This window comes from Tenrec ecaudatus, chromosome 1 (assembly GCF_050624435.1).
Source record: "Tenrec ecaudatus isolate mTenEca1 chromosome 1, mTenEca1.hap1, whole genome shotgun sequence".
Lineage (NCBI taxonomy): Eukaryota > Metazoa > Chordata > Mammalia > Afrosoricida > Tenrecidae > Tenrec > Tenrec ecaudatus.
The window spans coordinates 46,244,468-46,267,040 of record NC_134530.1 but is presented as its reverse complement, the minus strand read 5'-3'; the positions used below and the strand labels follow the sequence as shown (position 1 = coordinate 46,267,040).

Genomic DNA, 22,573 nt, shown 5'->3' with positions numbered 1-22,573 from the left:
GACGAGTAAAAGAAATGTGGGTGATGGGAAACAATGGACGTGTAAGACATGAAATAAAAATAATATCCCCCCTCATAGAGGGGTTTAGGAGAGGAGATGGGTTAATTAGGGTGTGAGGTAGTATCGATGAAGAACACAGCTTTCCCCCAGATCCTGGATGCTTCCTCCCCCCAACTACCATGATCCGAATTCTACCTTGCAGGGCTGGATAGGACAGAGGCTGTACACTGGTGCATATGAGGGTTGGAGGTACAGGGAATCCAGGGTGGATGATACCTTCAGGACCAAGGGTGTGAGGGACGATGCTGGGAGAGTGGAGGGTGAGTGGGTTGGAAAGGGGGAACTGATTACAAGGATCCACATGTGACCTCTTCCCTGGGAGAGGGACAGCAGAGAAGGGGGGAAGGGAGACTCCGGATAGGGCAAGATATGACAAAATAACGAGGTATAAATTACCAAGGGCATATGAGGGAGGGGGGAATGGGGAGGGAGGGGGAAAAAAAAGAGGACCTGATGCAAGGGGCTTAAGTGGAGAGCAAATGCCTTGAGAATGATTGGGGCAGGGAATGTATGGATGTGCTTTATACAATTGATGTATGTATATGTATGGATTGTGGTAAGAGTTGTATGAGTCCCTAATAAAATGTAAAAGAAGAAAAGAGAAAAAAATGATTAGGGCAAAGACTGTACAGATGTGCTTTATACAATTGATGTATGTATATGTATGAACTGTGAAAAGAATTGTATCAGTCCCAATAAATTGTTAAAAAAAAAAATATCCATTTGATCAAGGATTCACAACAGTGGGAGGGTGGGAGAGGTAAGGGGGAAAAAGAGGAGCTGATACCAAGGGCTCAAGTGGAAAGAAAATGTTTTGGAAATGTTGATGGCAAAATATGTACAAGTGTGCTTAATACAACTGAATGAGGGACTGTCATAAGATTTGTAACCCCCCCATATAATGATTAATTTAAAAAAATAAATGCAAGATGTTTGTATATAAAGGTGGCTTTCTCTTCCCCATCTGATACTGTTTAGCAAGCCCATTTTACAGATGAGAAAATCCTTATGCAAAAATAAAGTAGATCTTTTATTATGCCATAATCAGATGAAATAAATGACAGTAAGAAAAGGAAGTTTTAAAATCATAAAAAATAAAATCACTTATCTAATAAAAAATAAAACAAAATAACCAATGAAATTAAATCATTAAAGACAAGCCTTCAAAGACACACACGGGTAGTGTCTGATCCAATGGTCCTGATCAGTCAAAAGCTGTAAACCGTTAAAGATGAAGGATCTGAATGCCCAACTTCATCCCCTTAGGTTTCATGTAAAATGCCCAAAGACGTTTTGAAGAGAAACACTGTTCCCACTATACGTCGTGCATGTTTTCTTGTATTGCTGGGCTCCTCAAGGATAAATCTCTCTGACCCTGTCCTGACCGTGCCTTCTCTCAAAGTGGCCCTAATCTTCATCTTTGAGCTTTGAGTGCTGTGTCTCAAATAAGAGACTGCATTCACACAACTGACACGCACAGAAACAGTGAATGCGGCACTGCCACGCAAGGAGGAGATCTTGCTTTGTACAGCAAATGGATGTTTACCCACTTCACTTTACTAACGCCCCCCCAACCCCCCATCCCCCCACCCCGCTTTCCCCTCCAGTGAGGCACCACGGATCTTTGGAAAGGCTTCCTGCTCTCCACCTTCTCTGCTTCTTAATTGTTCTGCAACTTTCATACTGAAATGTAGCACTCAAGAGCACTTGCTAGCCCATATTTCCTTGGGGCTCATCCTAAACTCTAATCTCCGAATGTAAGGAACGTGTGTTGTATAGAAATGTGCTTGGTCCATGTTTATATTTAGTCTCTCTCTCAATTCCCACACAAATTACGTGCTTTAAATAATTCTGCTAAATTGATCTGGATTTAGATTGCCTATGCAATTTTTGACATTTTTTTTCTAGGCTCTCCAGTAAATTATGCTGGAGCAAAACAGAACACACCTAAATGATGTTTAATAAAAACAGGTGAGAAAATTAATCCTAGATTTTGTTTTCTGAATATATGCATCAAGTACCATATACTGAGGACTCACATGAATCCAGATTATTTCTTTTCTACCCAGTCAAAATGGCAACATAGGTAACCATATCTGGCATGAATTCCCCAGGCATTTCTGGAAAAACTCACAAAAGGGGGTCTCCTGCTGGGTACGGAGAGGGAGTAGAATTCTATCATCTTTCCTGCAGCGAAAATCAGAATCTGGTTTTGAACTCCCCGTGTAGGCGCGAGAAGAAACCAAGCGTAAAAGCTTGGGGACAGCCCTTTTGAGACTAGGAATAGCTTTGACGAAGAAAACACAACACACAAAAAACTAGCCCAACTGTCCAGACTGCCACATCTAGTACTTGGCGAGCACCAACCGGGCCAGCTCCAGACTGCTACCAGCATGGTTCTCTCTAAGGCAGTGGTTCCCAGCCGTTCTCAGGCCGCAGCCCTGTCATAGTTAGTTCCTCGTGGTGTGGTGACCCCCAACCATACAAGTGTTTGCGTCGCTACTTCATAACTGTAGTCTTGTTGTTATCAATCACATGTAAATATCTGATATGCAGGATGTATTTTCATTATTACAAATTGATCATTAAAGCACAGTGATTAATTACAAAAACAATATGTCATTCTATACTGTGAAAGGTTTATAATAACAAATGAAATGTTGTCTTGAAGCCTGGTGCAGCATGGGTAACAGCCTTCACACCCGGTACTGGGAGGTGGGCGTATCTGCATGTGGGCAGACCCGCCTGGAGACGGACAGAGGAGCGGTCTTGGTTCCTAAGATCATCGGAAATATGTGTTTTCCGATGACCTTAGGTGGTCCCTGTGAACGGGTCCTCAACTCCCAATGGCATCACGACCCACAGGTTGAGAAGCGCGGCTCTAAGGGGAGAGCAGGGCACCGTATAAACCAAGACTGGAGAAGCACATGGTGATGGCATAAGGATCAATGATGGTTTCTTTTAACGCACGATCAGCCTCCTTCTCTTCTCCGGTCGATTCTACTTCAGCAAGTGATAAAGACGCCCCTAAAGGGTCTGTCTTTTGAAAAGTCAACCTATCAAATTTTGTCATGTGGGTATTTTCATTCTAACAGCATTTGTGATTGAATTTCACACAAAATTCTTCTGCCCATATAACAAATACCTTTTACAATTTTAATTTCTTATTTTTAGTAATTCACATTGCATCTTCTTTTACATGAAATTGTTTAAACTTTCATCCTACAGTACAGCTACTTCACAAAGCATAAATCCAAACCTAACCCACTGACATTGAGTCAATTCCAAAATGTATGCAAAATCACAAGTTTCTTTTGTCACACCAATTTCTCAATTCAATGAACTTTCTAATTTGTATCTCTTAAAAACACATAAAACTTGTCAAGCACAAGAGAAGGCAAGCATCGTTTTTGTTTGTTTTCTGGGGGTTGGGGTGGAGGAGTTTCAAAGAAGAATATAGTAAGACTATTCTTCCTATGGTATTTGAATAGATTATAATACAGAATCGTCACTGACCAGCGAACGATTTAGACGTCTGCACATCACACTACCGTTTGAGCACATTAGTGAACATGAAGAGGTACACACAGGGACACCAATGTGTGTGTGTGCACTGTTAAACGATATTTCTGTTGTCCCCTTTGAGAAATTCATTAACTTGAAGTTTAGAGAAAAGCATCTTTAACAGACCATTTCAATTTCTTCCCCTTATTTTAGAATTTCCACAGACATCTCAGGATATGTACAACTAAGCTAATTCAAACATCTCCACAAAACATGTCCTTCCAAACCAGGGTTCTCTTGTGAAAGCAGCTATCTAATGGAACATTTAAATCCAGGATCTGCTAGTGAAGTTGTTCTGGTAAAATTTCAACAAGGTGGCAGGGAGGGCCGAAATCAACTTTCTGAATGAAAATGAAAACCTGAGACTCCTGCCGAGGGAGGAGTCAGTCAGACAACGGACTGGAACTTTCCTCACTGGAAACCCGCTCGCTGAGGCGTGACCCATGGGCCACACAGAGTAACAAACCGAGCCAACAAAGGAAAAAGGCATTTCTCTAAAAGGAGGCTATTGTAACAGACAATTATTCCAAACCAACACAATCTATTTTTTAAATGCACTGTATTTCCCAGCAGTTCCACTATTATGTGATACCATTAAGAATTAAACATACATAGCTGCAAAGGTTTAAGCACCAGAGCCTAAAATGAAAACCATGTTCATCTTCACAGAAAAGGCAGAATAAAATCACCATTTGTTAAAACAAATACAAAAATGGAAATGTTTCCGGAAGTAAAATAGTGTAGGTTTTAAATATGTGCAGCAGAGAGTGGATTATTTACCCACAACTACATTAAGTGGTCCTCAGAATTCAACAAATCTAAAACAGATGGTTAAGCCAAATCAAAAGACATCTTTCAAATTAAATAAACACAAGCCAAAAAACCCCACAATCTTCTTTCAATTGTAATAGTTACAACAAACCTATCTGTTGACCACAATTTACCAAGCCAAATGACTGAACTAGCCAGCTCTCCACACCCAGTCTCTCTACTCTTGTTTCAACCCTTAAAGAGCACATTGGGTTGAAACAGTGCAAACCACCTCCTCGCTCAGAAAAATGCGGTCGCACCCATGCTGAGTCCCCGTGCTTGACAGGGCATGGAACCAGAGGCTGTCCACTACATGCCTCCAGCCTTTCTCTCGGGTTGGCTCTCAGCATTCTTCCAGAGGAATTTTCTCCAAATTCTTTGACCCACTGGTTTAGCATATCTTATATCTTCAAAATACTTTATTCTTTTTTAGATTAACACTGTGCTCGGAGGCCATCAAGAGCAATTGACACAAAACAGCATATAAATCCAATGTCTTGATTCTGGTTTGGTAGAGTATCCTCTAGGGTCTTCAACATTCTGAACAGCCAGCTAATATACAACTCTTGGTCTCTTTCTAACAAGAGCAAAGGATAGTGAGGAAACCAGACTCAAAGAAGACATTCGTCCAAAGACTAATGCCCACAAGAACCAGTCTCCTTTAGCTGGAAGCCAAAAGGAGGAAATGGTGCCCGGCTACGACTATTGACAATTGTAACCGGGCGCACAAAGGAATATCCCAGTTAACGGGAGGAAATTATAGGGAAAAACTCAAACTCATACGAAAGGCCAAATTAATTGGTCTGATAAAGACTGAAAGTACACCCTTTTAATGTGGAACTGTAGCAAATCCCAAAGGTCACCTCTTCACCAAGTAATAGAACTAAAATATAAACAAGACCCCTAAGAGGAATGTGCTCATTAAAACAATCAATTAAAGGGGTAACATTTGGTTAAAAAAAAAAAAAAGATGTAAAGGCAGAAAGGGACAGGAGAGCGTGATTAACGCCAACAGGGAGCTCGAGGTAGAAATAAGGGGGCTCTGCCAGAACACGGAAGTCGCAGCCGACGTCACGGAACAATGCCTGTGAGAAGTAAGGAATGGATATCTGATTTGTAAATAGAAACTTCCACCTAAAGCACAAAAAAAATTCTAAAATAAATTAACACCATGAAAAGCAAGGTACAATTTTCTAAATAAATTTAAAAGTTGGCATGCATAAAATGTATGCAACTCTTACATATTTTGAGGATTAGGTAAATTTCTAGTTGATTGCTACCTAAAATTATTGGCTTAAAGTGAAAGGCAAGGTTAAAAAACGACAACAAACATCAACTCTTCTCTCAAGCTTTTAAAAGCCCTATGAGCCAATGCTTCAATTTTTGACTCAGAAACACTCAAACGAAAGAACTGGTTTTGATAAGACTACAGACTTGGAAGCCTGGGCAGTATGCAAATGCTTAAATTCACCTGATAGTATTTTTGAAATTCACCATCAGGATTCATTCTACTGCTTACCTTGGCAAGACAGTAAGTACACTGCCACTGCTACTTTAAGGTAATTCCTTAATGCATCCAAAAAATTTTCAGGAAATTTTTTAAGTTGTATTAAAGAAAAATATCTTGATTTTCATCATCACAAATAATATAAGATCAAGTTTTGTCTGCTATCATCAACATATTTCTGAGTACTGAGATATAAAAGGCCTAAGAAACAAAACAAACTAGCCCCCCCAACCCCAAACAAAGACAATTTATTTAAACTAGAGCACTAGTTTATAGAGTACCAGAACAAAATATCAAGAAAATAATAGACTAAAGACAGTTCTCTAAGCCCTAAATTCTCTCTAGGACATTTGCTTTTTGTGGGAAGTGTCTGACATTTATGAAACAATAAAACAAAACTTAACTCTCTCACAAAAAAGAAAACAACAAAGGCCAAGTGACTTAAAAATTTCAGAGACTACAGGAAGTATAGGTGGCAACTTGGCACCGAGGGTAAATCAGTCAGTGAGTGGAGACACTCACACACACACAGAAAAGAGGGTGGCAGCATTCCATCTGAGAGATCAAGTTATCGTTGAATAATTCTTAGGGACCTTAACTACGAGATCAGCAGGCCGGAATAAAGAGGAGACAGAAGAAAGAAGAAATCCGACAGCACCTATCCTATTGGGCTAGAGATGGGGCAGAAGGAAGGTTAGAGAACTAGATGTAAATGACCGAGGAGGAAGAATAAACGTCAACAAAAAGAAAGTTTGTCCCAAAGGTAATGTATCATTGAAACTAGAAATCTCCCAGGGAGGTTGAAGTTTTGCCCAAGAAGCTACTTTTAACAAAGGTTTAACAAGCCCACTCCTCTTAGAACGCCTGGTTCTTATAGATGAAGTGGCACCAAAAGATATTCGTAAGCTATGTTTTCAACTATATGCCTTTATTATACTTAATTATAGATACTGTAACAAGATTTTGTTTGATAAGTTCTAAACATAAATTTTAATTGACATTTTGTTTTTTAATCCTCAAATAAAATACTGACACTGTTTTTGTTGGTTTTAATGACAAAACAAATAGCTTCTGGTGATTTACAGAAATAGAGTGAAAAGAAAAAAAGCTACTGATATATATGCAACTTCTCAAATGAATTATGTCAACCTGAAAACATATGCTCTGAAACAAGTAGCTTGTTTCAGAATTGGTGCAGTAAATGAGCCACAGTGATTGGAAATATAAAAATTAAGTCAAGGAAAGGTACTTAGTAAACATTTGGTATCAAGAAGAACTGATGAAACTCTATGAGGGCAGATGATCTGGGAAATGTATGGGGATTTTGCTCGCTTGGTCTCCATGTCTTTAGAAAGTTGGGCTTCAACCTGAATGCTGTGAGGGTTCTTTAAAAACGCCTGAAGCTTTGAAACCACCAGCACAGAGTCCAATCTTCTGGCCATGTCTTACCGAAGCGATCTTATCCCATTCCTAGGACTGCCCAGGCTCAATAACTATTAGGACTTACTTTTCCCTTTGACTTCACAGTGCATTTCTACCCTCATCCACCAGGGAAAGCCACTTCACAATCGCTGTGAAGGTTTTGTCATAAAATATTAAACCATGTGGTAAACGCTCAATTTAGCCAGAACCGATCCATATCTACATTTTGTTAAAAGAACTAAGCCTGAGAGGTCTTGGGTCTTGGGATTTGGCATTCTGCATGTTTTTTCTAATTGTTAATGTTCTCCTATATTCAACTGTCTTCCACTGCCACTACCCTTCCACTCCATCCTTTACTTTCCTAATAGATGTATCACACACAAAAAGCATATCAACACAACTATGTATACATACATACATATATGTATCGCTCTTTCTCTCCCTCATACACACACATGTGCGCGCGCACTCACCAAATACCAGTTAAACCGAGCGTATCCTCGGAGGTGAGGAATGAATCCAGCTGGTCTTCCGTCTAAGACACAAACAGAGCTGTGGCTGATGACTGCAACTCACCAGAGGGCTCCTCGGGCTCACTTTCATTTTCTTCCTCGGGTGGTGCTTGGGGGGGCGGGGGCGGAAGCTTCTTTTCCTTCTCCGCTTTAGCATTTCTCTCTTCTTCTGAATAATATTCATCTTCTGAGAGGTTGGCCAGGCTTTCATCCATCTCTCGGTACTCTACCTATATGGAAATGACACAGGGAAAGCTAAACACAGTGAACAACTATCTATTTAGAATCATCAAGGAATGAGAATTACTGACTTAATTTTTAAGGGAAATACGCAAATACCAGCAACAGACTAATGATAGGTAGTTATTTTTTTTAAGACCTTCATGAAAAATTCATGTGTCGATTCAGATTTAGCCCAATCCATAACTTTGATTACATCAGAACGCTGACATTCAGATCACTGGCGCTGGGGTGCTACAACCCCTGAACCCAACCTGATCCTCCTCCTCACCCCCAATATGTGCACTGATGGCAGAGAGTGAAAGTTTCAACAAGAGTTCAGTACTTTTCAGAAAACCAAAACAGACAACCAAAATAACTGGTCTGTTCAGTGGGTGCCAAGACTGCTAACAACTATTTCATGGGGAAGTAGCAAACGAACTCCAGAAACTAATGGGAGCGGTGCGATAAAAGTTGCAAATAGCAACAGTCAAAATGAAAGGGAGTACTGTTGAAAAAACAATTGGCAACCTAAGAGCGCTGAATGATCAGCTAAGAAATTCTATTAAAACCAATTAAGGAGTAGTAAGTGATGAGAATAAGGAAAAACAGAATAATCGATGCCTTTGAATTAAGCCGTTGGAAAATACTGAAGTCCCAGACTACCAGAAAAACAAAGAATCCTCACTTAGAATGGGTACAGCCAGAACGTTCTTTAGAAGTGAGGTCAGCAAGACTTTATCCCCCCTCCTTCAGACATGCTGTGAGCGGAGGGACCAGCCCCTCCGGCCATCACGCTTGGCGACCATCAGAAAAAGGCCTCAAGGAAATGAACCATCAGGCACTGTGGCTGCAACAACGGCTCAAACTTCTCCACGGGGAGGAAGGCACAAGACCAGGCGTGCGTCCTGTGTCATACAATGAGTCATCGTGAGTCAGGACCGACTCATGACACCCCACAACACTAAAGGCGAAACAAATGATGCAGAAATACCCACTAATTCAAACTCTGGTCCTAAAGCTAGAGAATCAACTCAGTAGCACAAAGAGGAAGCCATCTTAGTAAATATGTTACTGGGGATAAAGAAGCACGGGGTGAGGAAGATGATAAAATGAATCTGTCAAAGCTGCCACAATGGCATTATACAAGCGTCGCCAGCACTGGAGCATGGGCAAACTGTCAGTGCGATTCCCAGCGCGATAGATGCCAGGAAGCCTAAAGCGATCTATGACACATGGAACCACAGCAGAGATAACGGGCTTTCCCACATATAACACACGGGATTTATTCTAATGGGGTCCTGTGGATACGATCTATTTTAACTTTGAAAGTATCTCTGAAATAGTTCCACATAACTGGTTGACTTTATCTTTAAAAGCACACCTACAGGATTTGGGGAAGAAGGTTGGTAGAGTATTAGTAACCATAGAAATTAGAGTCGAAATGGAAATAAAAATTAAGGACAACTGAACAGCAAAAAACAGATAATTGACTAGCTATAGTCCATGATTCAGGAATCTTAATTTAACACTCAAATCACCATATTCATTTATTCAAATGCTCAACACTTGAGGCATGGAGAGAACAAGGGTGAATGAAGGTGCCCCTGACTCAAAGAAGGCGAAGATCCCGTTCAAGTACAGGACGGTTCCCCATGAAATCTGGAGAAGTGTAGATGAGCCGAAACTCTATCCTGGTTAAGACAAAGCTGAAGGCAGTAGTAGGTGGAAATCATGAAGGAGAAGAAAAATATTCAAAACATAAAGCCAGTTAAAAAAGCACTCTATTACCTCCATGATCCATGAAAAAAAATGCCGCCACTGCCATGAGAGCAGACTAACTGGTCACTGCTGACAGCCATTACTAACATTTTCATCAAAGGTTCTGCAGAAAAATCTTGATCAAAAGAGGGAAGTGTAGAACTTTAAGTTCACATAAAACTCACACATTCAAGAGCCATGGAGACTGGACAAACGCCTGAAATGATTGCCCTGGCTTGAACCTTAAACCGAAAAACATCCCCTGAAATTTTCTTAGTAATGTCAGCCTTGAGTACTGGTGCTAATTTGAAAATCTCTGAGATCATATTGAGCACAGCAACTTGCAAGATTATATAAGCAATTTAGGGGGGGGCAGCAAGTATTAATGAGAAGGGAACAACTCAAAAAGCAAGATGAGAGTGGACACACAATTTGAAAAATGCAATCACTGTCAATCAACTCTACGTGTGCAACTTGTTGAATCAACCGCAGTGTATGATCAGAATAAACAACAAAAATAAGCTGTTTTGCAGTTGCTTAAAAAGTATTGTATGTTTTAGTGTCGTTTTCTTTCTCCTTATATCCCTTATCAGTGCTAGATCCCTCCTTACCCCTTCGATCCTCTGCTCAATCCTACTCACTCAATAAGCATTGGTTGGATGTGCAATCTGGGCAAAGGGCAAATGCAAGACAAACACAAAGCACAACTCAGGGTCCTTTCTACTGATAGTATTGGGTCCCCCAAAGATGCTCCAGAGAGCACGATGCCCTTTGAAGAAAAAAAAAATTTAAGACCAAGTGTGGCAAACGCTACATTCTTTACAGCTCCCCCCCCCTCCTCTAGGAGTCAGTGTACATTATAAATAATGAAGGTTTTGTAGCAATACTCTTTTTAACATTTTAATAACAAGATTTGAATGAAATAATATAGGAACAGACTTAAAAGGCTGAGACTTCGTAGGTCTTCATGAAAAATGAGATAGGAAAATACCTAGAGGTTGGAATAAGAACATCTCAATGTAGTATTTAAAAACAAACACATTCCAAACCCCCTAAGGGTATTCATTTTTAATTTTAAAATGTAGCTTAAAAGCAAATACACACTCATATGTGGCAAACCAAGCCTTAACCTGAAGAGACCACCAACATTGACAAACGATCCCGCTGGGTAACTGATTTCGGATAGCTCTAGGAATGAAGCTTCTCTGCCGTCTGTCTGACAGAACATGCTGAAATGCCACGGTCAGCTTTAAAGACAAACAAACACCTTCGGTACTGCTTACTCAGGATTAGATCTTGACAACACTTCAAGAACAAAGCAAAAGGAAACTATATTTGGAGGCCGAAATACGACGGTCACTGTCATGGATAAGGGACGGAGACAGACAACCTTTCTCCTCCTGTTAAGTTACAATCTCAGCAGAAGCCCCCAGGGCAGTCAACCCTTCCTGCAGGACCACGATGAGTCAGCATCCACTCAATGGAGTGAGTTTTATCATGGAAAAAATCTCCCATCTCAAATTTAGTTCCACTAAAATAGTCATAACTGATAAACCAATAACAGAAATAAAGCTATAGAGTTAAACTTCTAACATAAAACAAGAAAGTAATATTGTATTTTGGGATTATGCCACTAACATTTTTATAAAAGTGAGTTTCCACACTTACTAAAAGTGTAAAGAGCATACGAAAGAATCACATAAGGGGGTACACCACTCAAAAAACAGAAAAAAGTTCCGCTGGGCAGACCTTTCACAATTTTCCTGCGAGGCAAGCATTGAGCAACTCGCTTTGAGTTAGTGCCTCTAGTGGAGTTGCCTGGGAAGGTTCTCTCAAGTCAGTGAATTTTTTCAGAAAAGCAATTTAACTTGAACCTCGTTTTTGTGATGGCTGGTCAGCATGCAGGGTGAAATTTTGTTTCCTGATCAGGAAAAATGCTGCAGAAACTGTTATGATGTTGAACACAGCTTACAAGGGCAGCATTATGGGGGGGAAAACAAGTGTATGAGTGGTTTTCTCGTTTCAAAAAAGGTGAAATGCAAATTGATGACAAACCTCATTCTGGACATGTATCAACTTCCCAAATGGACCAAAAAAACTGTCAACAAAATTCGTGTATCTGTGCTCGAAGACCAAAGCCAGATCACTGAAAAGATGGAAAAGTTACCTGGGCTATTTTGGAGCTCCGTTTAGTGAATTTTAATGGAAGAGTTGGGAATGAAGGGAAGGGTAGCTGTCGAATTTGTGCCTTGGGTTGGGACTGACCAAGAAAAAGAGCATCGTGTAGAAACATGCTGTCCTTTGAAAGAACAGCTCCGAAGTGACCCAGACTTTTTCCCAAGGTCATTACTGGTGTGGAGACCTGGTGCTTTTCTTACCACCCTGAAAGCAAACATCAATCAAGCCAGTGGAAGCCGCCATTGTCACCTCACCCCAAAAAAGCTCGTGGAGTGAAATCAAAGCTCAAGATGATGCTAATTTGTTTTTCTGATGTGAGGGGGTTAGTGCATTTGGAGTTCGTTCCTCCAGGTCAGACTGTTAATCAAGCTTTCTATTTAGAGGTTCTGAAAACTGCGTTAACAGTGTGCGACAAAAAAGGCCTGATTTGTGGCAGACAGGGGACTGGTTTTGCCACCATGACAATGCACCTGCTCACACAGCCATCTCAGTGTCAGTTTTTACAAAAACAAAAGCATGCCTCTCTTGCCCCACACACCTGACTCACCAGACCTGCGACTTCTTTTTGTTTCCAAGAATGAAGATGGACATGATAGGGCAGCGATTTAAGGACATATAAGAGGTGAAGACACAATGAGGAAGGTGCCATCAGCCATCCAAAGAATGGAACCACAGTTTTGACAAATGTATTAAATGTAATGGGGGGTATTTTGAAGGTTATTTATAAAAAATGTAAATACATAGTCTTGAAAAAATTCCGGTTTGGAGGAGATACCACCTTGTACATACTTTTAAAGAAAAAAAACTATTCCTGTGAAAAGAAATATAGGCCCTTATAGATGGACTAATAATATAGATGGACTAATACTCTCTCAACCCTCAAGTGAAAACCTCAAATGAGGACTTCAAAAATTCGACCACTACTTACAAGCCCAGCCAGTGACTTGGGGAAGGTGACTTACTTGGATATTGATGACTCCCAAATTCACATCTTTAATCTCCCACTTGTCATCCCCACCCTTACCCAATGACTCATTCGCTTCCTATCACCTTAAAGCTGGCTCTCTCTAAAAACCGTCTCTCCCTTTTGTTCATCTAGGATGCACCTGTCTGCTTAATTTCTCAATGTGTAACTTCTCAGATACAATTATCAGAGAAAGGCCAAAGTGTTCAAATCAGCATATAAATTTCCTGCCTCCTCTTAACCATTCAAGTTGATCTCAAATCATTTCTTCACAGACTAGTCAAAAAATACTTCATTGTTAATCTGCTCACCTTTAGATTCTCTAAAAGCTACTCTTTTCCTGTTAATCTACTGCCTGTTATACAAAATCTTGTTTCACCGCCTCTATAAATTATTTCCTATTTCATACTTGCCAATATTGGGTTCTCACCCTATCTGAAAACAGCATTCCCACGAAAACTTTGAGAAACTGAAATGGTTCAAAATCAAGAAGCACTCACCATTAATTTATAGAAGAAAAATGTTTGCACACTCAGACCCACCGTATAACTACCAAATCATACCAAGTACACATAAAACCTAAAAATAAAATGCTTAACGAAGAGTAGAGGCTAGAATGACTTGAAAGACAAAAGGTAGAAATCATGGACGTAGTGAAGTCCTGAGGAAGGAACTTGGCCGGGCCATTCTCGCTGCTCAGGGGTGCATGCTGGTTCTCTTAGCAACTGACTACAAAACACAATGAATGCTATATTTCCTGACCACATTTCTTGATTTCTTACAGTAAAAATGTAGGCTTTTCAGGAAAGTGACGTGGCATAATGTGAACTCCCAGTAAGTGGGGCAGACCTGTCTTTTTCTTCTCTGAATTCATATAGCACTTAGTCTGCCTGCCACAGCCTAGTATAGCGCCATCCAACACAACTCTGGGGTGACTGAAATGGTGGTATAGTGGTTACTCACCGGGCTGTGATCTGCAAAGTCAGCAGCTCGAAATCACCAGTCGCTCCATGGGAGAAAAATAGCGTGGGCTTCCTAGTCCCATGTAAGGGTTATGCTCTTGGAGACCCACAGGGGCTGTTCTACCCTGCTCTGCAGGGTCACCTGAGTCAGCAGTGACTCGATGGCAGTGAGTTTGGTTTTTTGCTATCTGTGCTGAGGACTTACCTACTAAACAGTGCAGACTGAGAGCTTGGCTCTCTACAACTGGACACAATTCTACAAACTGGCTATTTCGGATACATCCATTTTATTTTGCTCTGACACAAACCTGGCTCTGACTAAATTCATTTGTCCATTATTGTCCCATTTATTCAGTTGTCCTCTATGGCCTCTCTGCCATTGCTAAAGAACCTGGTACTTACTCTATTATGGGTCTACACAAAATTCATGTAAGTGCTTCTTAAATTTCTTTTCCAAAAAAACCCCCACACAAAGACCATATAAAGCAACACACGGATTAAAAAATTGTATCAAAATTAATTCCTACTAGCTTGTTATGCCACTACTTGTCTGTTAGTCTGTCATACGGTGGTGGGCTGTGTTTCGCTGTGATGCTGGAAGCTAGTCACCGGTGTTTCAAATGCCAGCAGGGGTCACGCAGAGTGAAGAGGCTTCAGCAGAGCTTCCAGACTAAAACTCACTGCCATCTACTCAGCTGTGACTCGCAGTGGCACTAGAGGGCATGGGAGAGCTACCCGTGGGTTTCGGAGACTGTTAACCGCTCATAGGAGTAGAAAGCCTCATCTTTCTCCGAGAAGACCAGACTACAAAGAAGGAGCAGGCTACCCACTTCTGAGGAATAAGTCACAGAAAACCTTGTGGACATACCTGAAAAGTTGTCAGATACTGGAAACAACATGAAAAGAAGCCAAAAAGAAGAACAACTGTGAGGGCAGCACCGGGCCAGGCCTGACCCATCCTGTGGCAGAGAGCATCACTCTGAGTCAGAATAGACCCACCGACCTGACGAGCTTCTATGGGAGCAGGATCTGGTGGTTTGAAGCCCGTAAGAGAGTCAAACGTCAGTCTGAAGAGTCTTTATCAGAGCGACATGAATGCTGCTGTAAGTGATGGAGCAAACATCAACTTCATGATGAAGCTTGGGTGGGAAAACAGTGAAATCACTGATACTTTATGAAAGTTTATTAGGACATGAGAAATCAGCAGTGTACAAATCGATCTCTCGTTTTAAGAAGGGACATGGGCACATCCACATCAATGTACAAGGAAACGCACATTCTAGCTGAAGAGGACCAACAATTAACGGCAGAAACAACAGCCCAAACCACTCATAGCTCAAATGGTTCTGCTTACACAATTCTGAGAAGATTCCAGTTAATTAAAGTTTCTACCCTATCGGTACCAGAACTGCTGGGCTCAGATTAGTTACAGGTCAAAGACCTTTCTATGGAAATTAGTTTTAAATAGTATCCAGCTCCTGAAGCACTTTTCTGAATAACTGGAAGGCCGCGTGAACTGTCTCCATCTCGGAGGTTTTACTAGTGCTCCTGGAGACAAAGCCCAATCAGAGCGGCTGCTGCCACGAGGCGCCCGTGGCTCCGTCAAAGCAAGGGGAGCAGCCGAGAGTAGAGGGCATGGCAAGAGTTTCTGGGAAATGCAAGGCATTTTGCTGCTGACTTTCTGGAAGGCCAAAGAATGATGATAATTGCTTACGATGAGAGTATTTTAGAAAGTTAGCCAAAGGTTTAAGAGAAAAAATATTCCAGACAGTTCACCAGCAAGTCCTTCTTCTACCAGGCCAGTGCGTCTGCTCATTCCTCTCACCAAGCAAGGGCAATATTGTGAGGTTATTATGGGAAATCACTAGGCACCCACTTTACAGTCCTGGTTTGGATCCTTTCTGAATTCCCTCATCTCAAAAATACCTTTGAAGGGCAATGAAAACCAAAACACCAAAGTCACGGTCTTTGGGTCAATTCTACTTCTTGGCAACCTATTCGGACAGTGTAGAACGGCCCCTGTAGATTTCCAAGACTGGAAACTCTATGGGAGTGGAGATCCCCATCTTCCTCCCGAAGACTTGCCTGCTCTTTGGGGGGGACCCTTTCGTAGACTAAGAGGAAGAAGGATGTTGTACCTTGGGGATAATCCAGTAGCACAGCATTTGGAAAAGCTGGACATTTGGGGAATCTTGATCACCACTCATCACCAGTCTTATATTAATTTTTCTAAAGGAAATGAATTTTTGCAGATACCCATTTTTTCTTCAGTTAATGAAAAAAAAGACTTCATTGACATAGGTCAATTCTCAGGATTTTCAGTTCTTTAGTGATGGACTAAGTGTCTGGTACTTACAAACTTATCGTAACCTTGATGAAGCTTATGTTGAGAAATAAAGATTTTATTGGTATCTTTGATTTCTATTTTTCCATGAACTTTTTGACAGCCCCTCTTTTCCAATAATTTTCTCCCTCTAGTTTCTTCAGATAGCACTTATTATCATGTACCTACTTATTATATATCAGACACTGCAGTAGGCATTTTGTTTACACTACACAAGGTGGGTTTATTTATCTGAGGAAAACAGATTATAGCAGTGGGTCTCAACCTTGCTAATGCTGTGACCCTTTAATACAGTTCCTCATGTGGTGGTGACCCTCCAACCATAACATTATTTTCGTTGCTACTGCATAGCTGTAATTTTGCTACTTTTATAAATCAGGTGGCCCCTGTGAAAGGGTCATTCAACCCCCCAGGTCGAGACCCACAGGTTGAGAACCGCTGGAGTATAGAAAGAGGAATTAACACCAAAAAGTCCATCTTTTTTTTCAAAATACGTTCTTAATTTCAGCCTTTTGTTAATGCCCAACTCAGGCCATGTTTCCTGATATTGTCGACTATTCTAAAGCCCAAATCTCAGCTACCAATATCAAATCTTAAATATCTTAGAACCCATCATACCAAGAGGTAAATTTATTCTAAAATAAATAAAAGCTACAGGGATACTCAACTGTCTGCCCCTCTCCAGGATACTGAACCAAATTTCTATCGCAAAATTATAGTTATTTAGGAGGGTCCTCAAGGTTGGATAAGCTCTCAGGCCATGAGATAAAGTTTATTCCTTGCATATGCCTCAGAACCCTACGAGCAGGTCCGTATACAGTGCACCCAGCTGGCTTTTCACTCCTTGAATGAATACTCTTCTCCTTTGAGGCCCCAAGACTGACTGTGAAAGGGTCGGTTTATCGGCCCCTTGCTTCCTCGTTGCACCTCAGAACACACACATAACATTTGGTGGCAGTTTTACAAGCCCAGCGGTTCAGCCCCATCACTCGGCTCCGTGGGAGAAAGAGGAGGCTTTCTTTCCAGTGAAGATGTAGAGCATCAGAAACCTAAAGGGGCAGGTCTAGCCTGTCATTTATGGTTGCTATGGGTCAGAACAGACTCGATGGCAGTAAATTTGGATTTTGAGGTTGGGGTGCCTTTTGAATTTTAAACACAGTGGGAACAACCAGATAAAGGAACTAAAGTACCAGTGAGTTCCAAAGACAAAAATCTCAAAATGTGTCCCAAAACTTGATCTGTAAATTAAATCCAATGCCAATCAGAATCCCAGTTGTTTATGGTGTTTTGGTGGTTTTTTGGGGCAATAACTTCCAACAAGGGTATAATCTGTAATATACATACAAAACTTAGAACTCAGTAAGGAAAACAAACCACCCAATCAAAAAGAGCAAAGATACTTCACTAACGAGGACATTCTGATGGCCAACAACTACCAGGAAAAGATGCTTCTGATCATTAGCCATTAAGCACTTGTGTACATCAAAGCAGGCAACTTCAGTAGCACTGTGGGATAAGCATCAGGCAGCTATACAATATGAGGCCTGTGTATTTGCGGTTAGCATGCTACCTCTTTGTGGCTGAGTAATATTCTGCCAACAGCTCTGCAGGGAAAAGATGAGGCTGTCTGCACCCAAAAAAATTACAGTATTAGAAATCCCCGCGACAGCTCTAATCTGCCCTATAGGGGCGCTTTGAGTCAGAAGGGGCTCAATGGCAGTGGGTTTGTTGTGGAGTATATCAATGGACTTAACCAAGAAAAGACAGCCTACCAATTAGGAGAAATCCTGGGAACAATAGGTCAGGTTAAGAGCCTAATACCTAACATATAATTAAAATGTATACAATGCAACAAAAAGACTACCCAATTTTTAAAAACCAGTGAAGCATTTGAGCTGTGCAAGGAGGTGTATTGACATGTTTGGGTGTGTATCTTCATAATTACAGCTAGTGATAAAGAGGAGAAAAAAGTTAAGCATAGAGTTAATATAAGACCTAATAATTCCACTCATACATACATGGCTCAACATAACTGAAAACAGAATCTCACAATAATTTGTATATTCAAAGTTTATGACAGTAGTTTGTGTAATAGTGACCAGCAGAAATCTGCCCAATAGTCCACCAACTAACGAACATAAGGAAATGTGGTATACAGTCATACAATGGACTACCACCAGACAGAGGGAGGGCTGAAGAACCGGTAAATGTAACAAGCAAGCATAAAAGCAGCGAACACAAAGGCCCTATATTATATAAGTGCATTTTAATAAAATGTCCCTTATTGTTTGCCAAGGCCGGAGGAAGGGGGTGTGGGTTTCTCCGCAGGGAATGACAATATTCTGGAAGTAAAGGTGACAGCCACACAACTCCAAGAACCTACTGATTTGTACCTTTAAAAATGGTATGCAAATTACCCCAATGAATCTTTTGAAAAATCAGGTTTCTGCTTGTAATACACTTTTTTTTTAATCTTTACCATTTTGTTGGGAGCATGTAGCTCTTGTAACAACCCATACATCAACTGTATCAACTACATTTGTGCATATGTTGCCATGATCATTTTCAAAGCATTTTCTTTCTCCTTGAGCCCTTGCTATCAGCTCCTTTTTTCCCCTCCCTCCCACACCCTCCCACCTCCCTGAACCCTTGATAAATTGTTATTTTCGTATCTTACACTGTCCACTGTCTCCCTTCACTTACGTTTCTGTTGTTTGTCCCCTTTGGGGAGTGAGGAGTAATACATTGATCACTGTGACCAGTTCCCCTTTTCTTCACCCCACCCTCAGGGTGTCACGATCCCATTACTGTTCCTGAAGGGGTTACCTGTCCTGGATTCCGTGTATTCAGGGCTTTTATCAATACCAATGTACATGCTCTGGTCTAGCCAGATTTGAAAAGCAGAACTGGATCATGATAGTGGGGGTGGGGGTAGGATTAAAGAGCTAGAGCAGTAGTTCTCAACCTGTGGGTCACGACCCCTTTGGGGGTCGAATGCCCCTTTCACAGCGGTCATCCAATTCATAAAAGTAGCAAAATGACAGTTATGAAGTAGCAACAAAAATGTTATAGTTGGGGGGGGTCACCACATGAACTGTATTAAAGAGTCGGCATTAGGAAGGTTGAGAACCATTGAACTAGAGGTATGTTGTGTGTTTTGTCAATGCTATACTGCACCGTGGCTGACTCGTTCCTTCCTTGTGACCCTTTTGTGAGGGGATGTCCAACTGTCTACAGATGGGACTTGGGACTCCACTCCAACCCTCCTCATTCACCTCAACAAGACTTTATTTTGCCTCTTCCAATGCCTGATACCTATTCCTGTCGACACCTCATAATCACACAGGATGGTGTGCTTTTTCCATGTGGGCTTTGTTGCTTCCCTGCTAGATGGCTTAACTGCAAGCCTTTAAGACCCCAGACGCTAAATCATCTAATAGTCAGACATAATAGTCAGACACCATTAGCTGTCTTCATACTTATGCACCCATTTTGTCTTCAGCAATCATGTCAGGAAGGTGAACATCACAGAATGCCAGGTTATTGGAACAAAGAGTTCTTGCATTGAGGGAGGGCTTTGAGTAGAGGTCCAATGTCCATCTGCTCCCTTAATACTTAATATATATGTGCACTGGCCTATATTCTTATCACATATTAATGTTTGCGTATATACATGCCTATAACCGTACCTCTATAATTCTCCTTTATCTCCTAGTTCTTTCTTCTGATTCCTTGCACTTTCCTCCTCTTCCACTACAGTGTTTGACCTTCACTGGGCTCTCCGCAATTCCTCTCCACTACATTGCGCTTGATCAAACCTCACCAGGCATTCTACTCCCTCCTCATCAAGTTTAGATCTCTTATTGTTCCCTTGTCCCTGAGTTTGTTGGCTCCCCGCTCTCTTTCTTCTCCCCTCCCAAGTCCCCCTGGAACCATGGGAGCCAGCTGTCCCTTGTTCTCCCCTGGGGATGGCTTATCCTGCCTACCTTATATAGACAGACATAGAAAAAAAGGGGGGGCGGGGTTAGCCTGTAAATAGTTCCATACCTGGCTGTTGACCCTTTTGGGTGTTTTCTGATGGGGTCTGATAAAGTGCTATGCTATGCTAAGCCCTGCCCACCTGCTGAGTCTGCAGTCTGCTTCCCCAGATTCCTTGGAAACTTTGTTGCTTTGCTCCCCTTGTTATTCTGTTACACTCCCTTTGTGTTTCATTGGGGGGGGGGGGTCAGGCCAGGCACAATTCCCACACTGTGTCTCTGTAGTGGGCTGTGGGTCAGTGAGGGGATGTCATGTCTGGTGGGGGATCCCACCCTGTGGTCCTCCCAGCAGGAATGTTGTTCTAGAGGCTTGGTGGGCCAGGATGCAGTTCTATATCTCCCCCTCCCTCCCTTAGTTTGCTCTGTAACACTTTTTTCATGAGATTGTAAAATAAAAACCCTATTGAGTTTCTGCTCTCTATCTCAGCTGCGGGGGCTGAAGTCAACACTCCTTGTACTTTTCCCACACATACTTTGGTAAAAGCCCCCGAAAGACTTTCTCCCCAAAGACAGTCTGCCCAGTGCTAGTGATACTTGAGAGGTCTGCTCACGCAGGCTGTTGAATCTGAGGGCTCTCAGTCCTGGCAATGCTCACCTCAAGAAACAGCTCCTCACAGCCTTGGTTTGTCGTACCCAAAACTCACAGCCATTGCGTTGATTTGGACCTATCACGCATGCGTAAAGCATTTCCAGGGCTGTAAATCTTTACTGGAGCAGGCAGCCTCATCTTTCTCTTTAGAAGCAACTAGTGACTTTGAACTGCCTGCCCAGCAGCCAACCGTCTGCGCCACCAGGGTCCCTCACCCACGCCTACAGTTTGTAAGGTGTCTGGACAAGGTCACTGACATAGTTACTTAGCAAGTTTTAAATGCTATGTACGTCTACCACCGGCTGGCTTTTCACCTGGACCTTACAACCTTCAGAAAGAGACCCACAGCTCTGTGGCTGGGCTCGACCCCAGCACTCTGCATGCAGCGGGTGTTACCACCCTGACTTGACTGGTCACTGCGGGCAATTGCTTAAAGTGTGCGCCTCTGCTTATTGATTCCTCCAAGGGGGCTCTTAATACCCGTGCCGGTGGTGATGGTGGTGGTGGCAGGGGTAGTAAAAGATTGGTGGAGCTCGACGAGCTCGGAGTCCGAGCGATCCCAGACAGCTATTGTCAGTGCATCCTGCTCGGAGGCAAATCACTTTCTCCCCTGGGGTAACTGATATCAGTCCCTTTGCAAAAGCTTTCCCGTCGTCAATATCCACGCCGATACAAATCGCTGGAGGGTTGAAAGGGAAACGGTGAGAGCTACCAGCACGGGGCCAGGGCTCTGTAACAACTCCTTTCTTTTCCGCTTCTACCGCTAAGGCGGTGGCTGAAGCATCCCTCCAACCCCGCCTACACCCCCAGCTGAACCGCCCGAGCGGGCGGCGAACGGCTCCCACACCCATCTGCGGACGAGCAAGCGAGGTCCCAGCAACGTCCACTACGGCTCCCGGCAGGGAAGCCATGTTTCCAGTCACGGAAAAGGCAAGGTGGACAAGATGTCATGATGAGTCAAGTGCACCTCCCACCCAACGGCCTTCCCTCGGGATCCGCCGCCCCAGCACAAAGGGAACATTCGGACAGAGCCCCCCCACCCCCGCCCCTCGCTCGCACACCCACCCACCCAACAAGCTCAGTGGGGCCACCCGCTGGTGGGAGGAAGTGGGGCGCAGGGTTCAAAGCTCGAGACCCGGGAGGAGGGGGAGGGGGGCACCGGGGGTCGGGCCTCACCTTCGCTCGCTTCCGTCGGCTGGTACGCCGCCCCTCCGGGGTCTCCGCTATGCCCGTTTCCATGGGTGTCGCAGACCCAGGGCCCACGGGAGGCCCCGCCTGCGGCCCGGCGGAGCCCGGCGGCTCGGCCAGCCCCCCGGGAGGCGAGGCCCGCGGAGGCTCCTTCTTGCGGGGAGTGCGCTCCCCGACCGCCCCCAGCCCGGCCTCGGCCGGGCCCGACAGGCCGACGGGCGGCGCGGCCCCCTCGGACCCGTTCTCGGTGCCGCCCGCTGTCCCGGAGCCAGCCTCCGTCCCGGCCGCCGCGGCCGCCGCCGCCGCAGCCGCCGCCGCCGCCGCGGCCGCCGCCTTCTTCCCCGACAACATCTCGGGTCGCCTGGCCGCCGCCGGCCGATGGGCCCGCAGAGTGTGCGGGTCCGTGGGTCCGGAACCTGGCCGCGGAGCCTCGCTGCCTACAGTCTGCGCGACCCA

The 22,573-nt window shown here is 43.1% G+C and overlaps 1 protein-coding gene across 2 annotated transcripts in view; it reads right to left on the bottom strand.

Moving 5' to 3' along the window:
- KDM1A (lysine demethylase 1A) overlaps positions 1-22,573 on the bottom strand; it is a 61,052-nt gene extending 38,479 nt beyond the window's left edge. For both annotated transcript variants that reach the window (XM_075552101.1, XM_075552109.1), the window contains exons 1-2: positions 22,106-22,573; positions 7,940-8,105 (exon numbers count right to left, since the gene is read on the bottom strand). In XM_075552101.1, the coding sequence (XP_075408216.1) occupies positions 7,940-8,105; positions 22,106-22,468 (529 nt within the window). In that variant the 5' untranslated portion in view covers positions 22,469-22,573. The remainder of the gene's footprint in view (positions 1-7,939; positions 8,106-22,105) is intronic.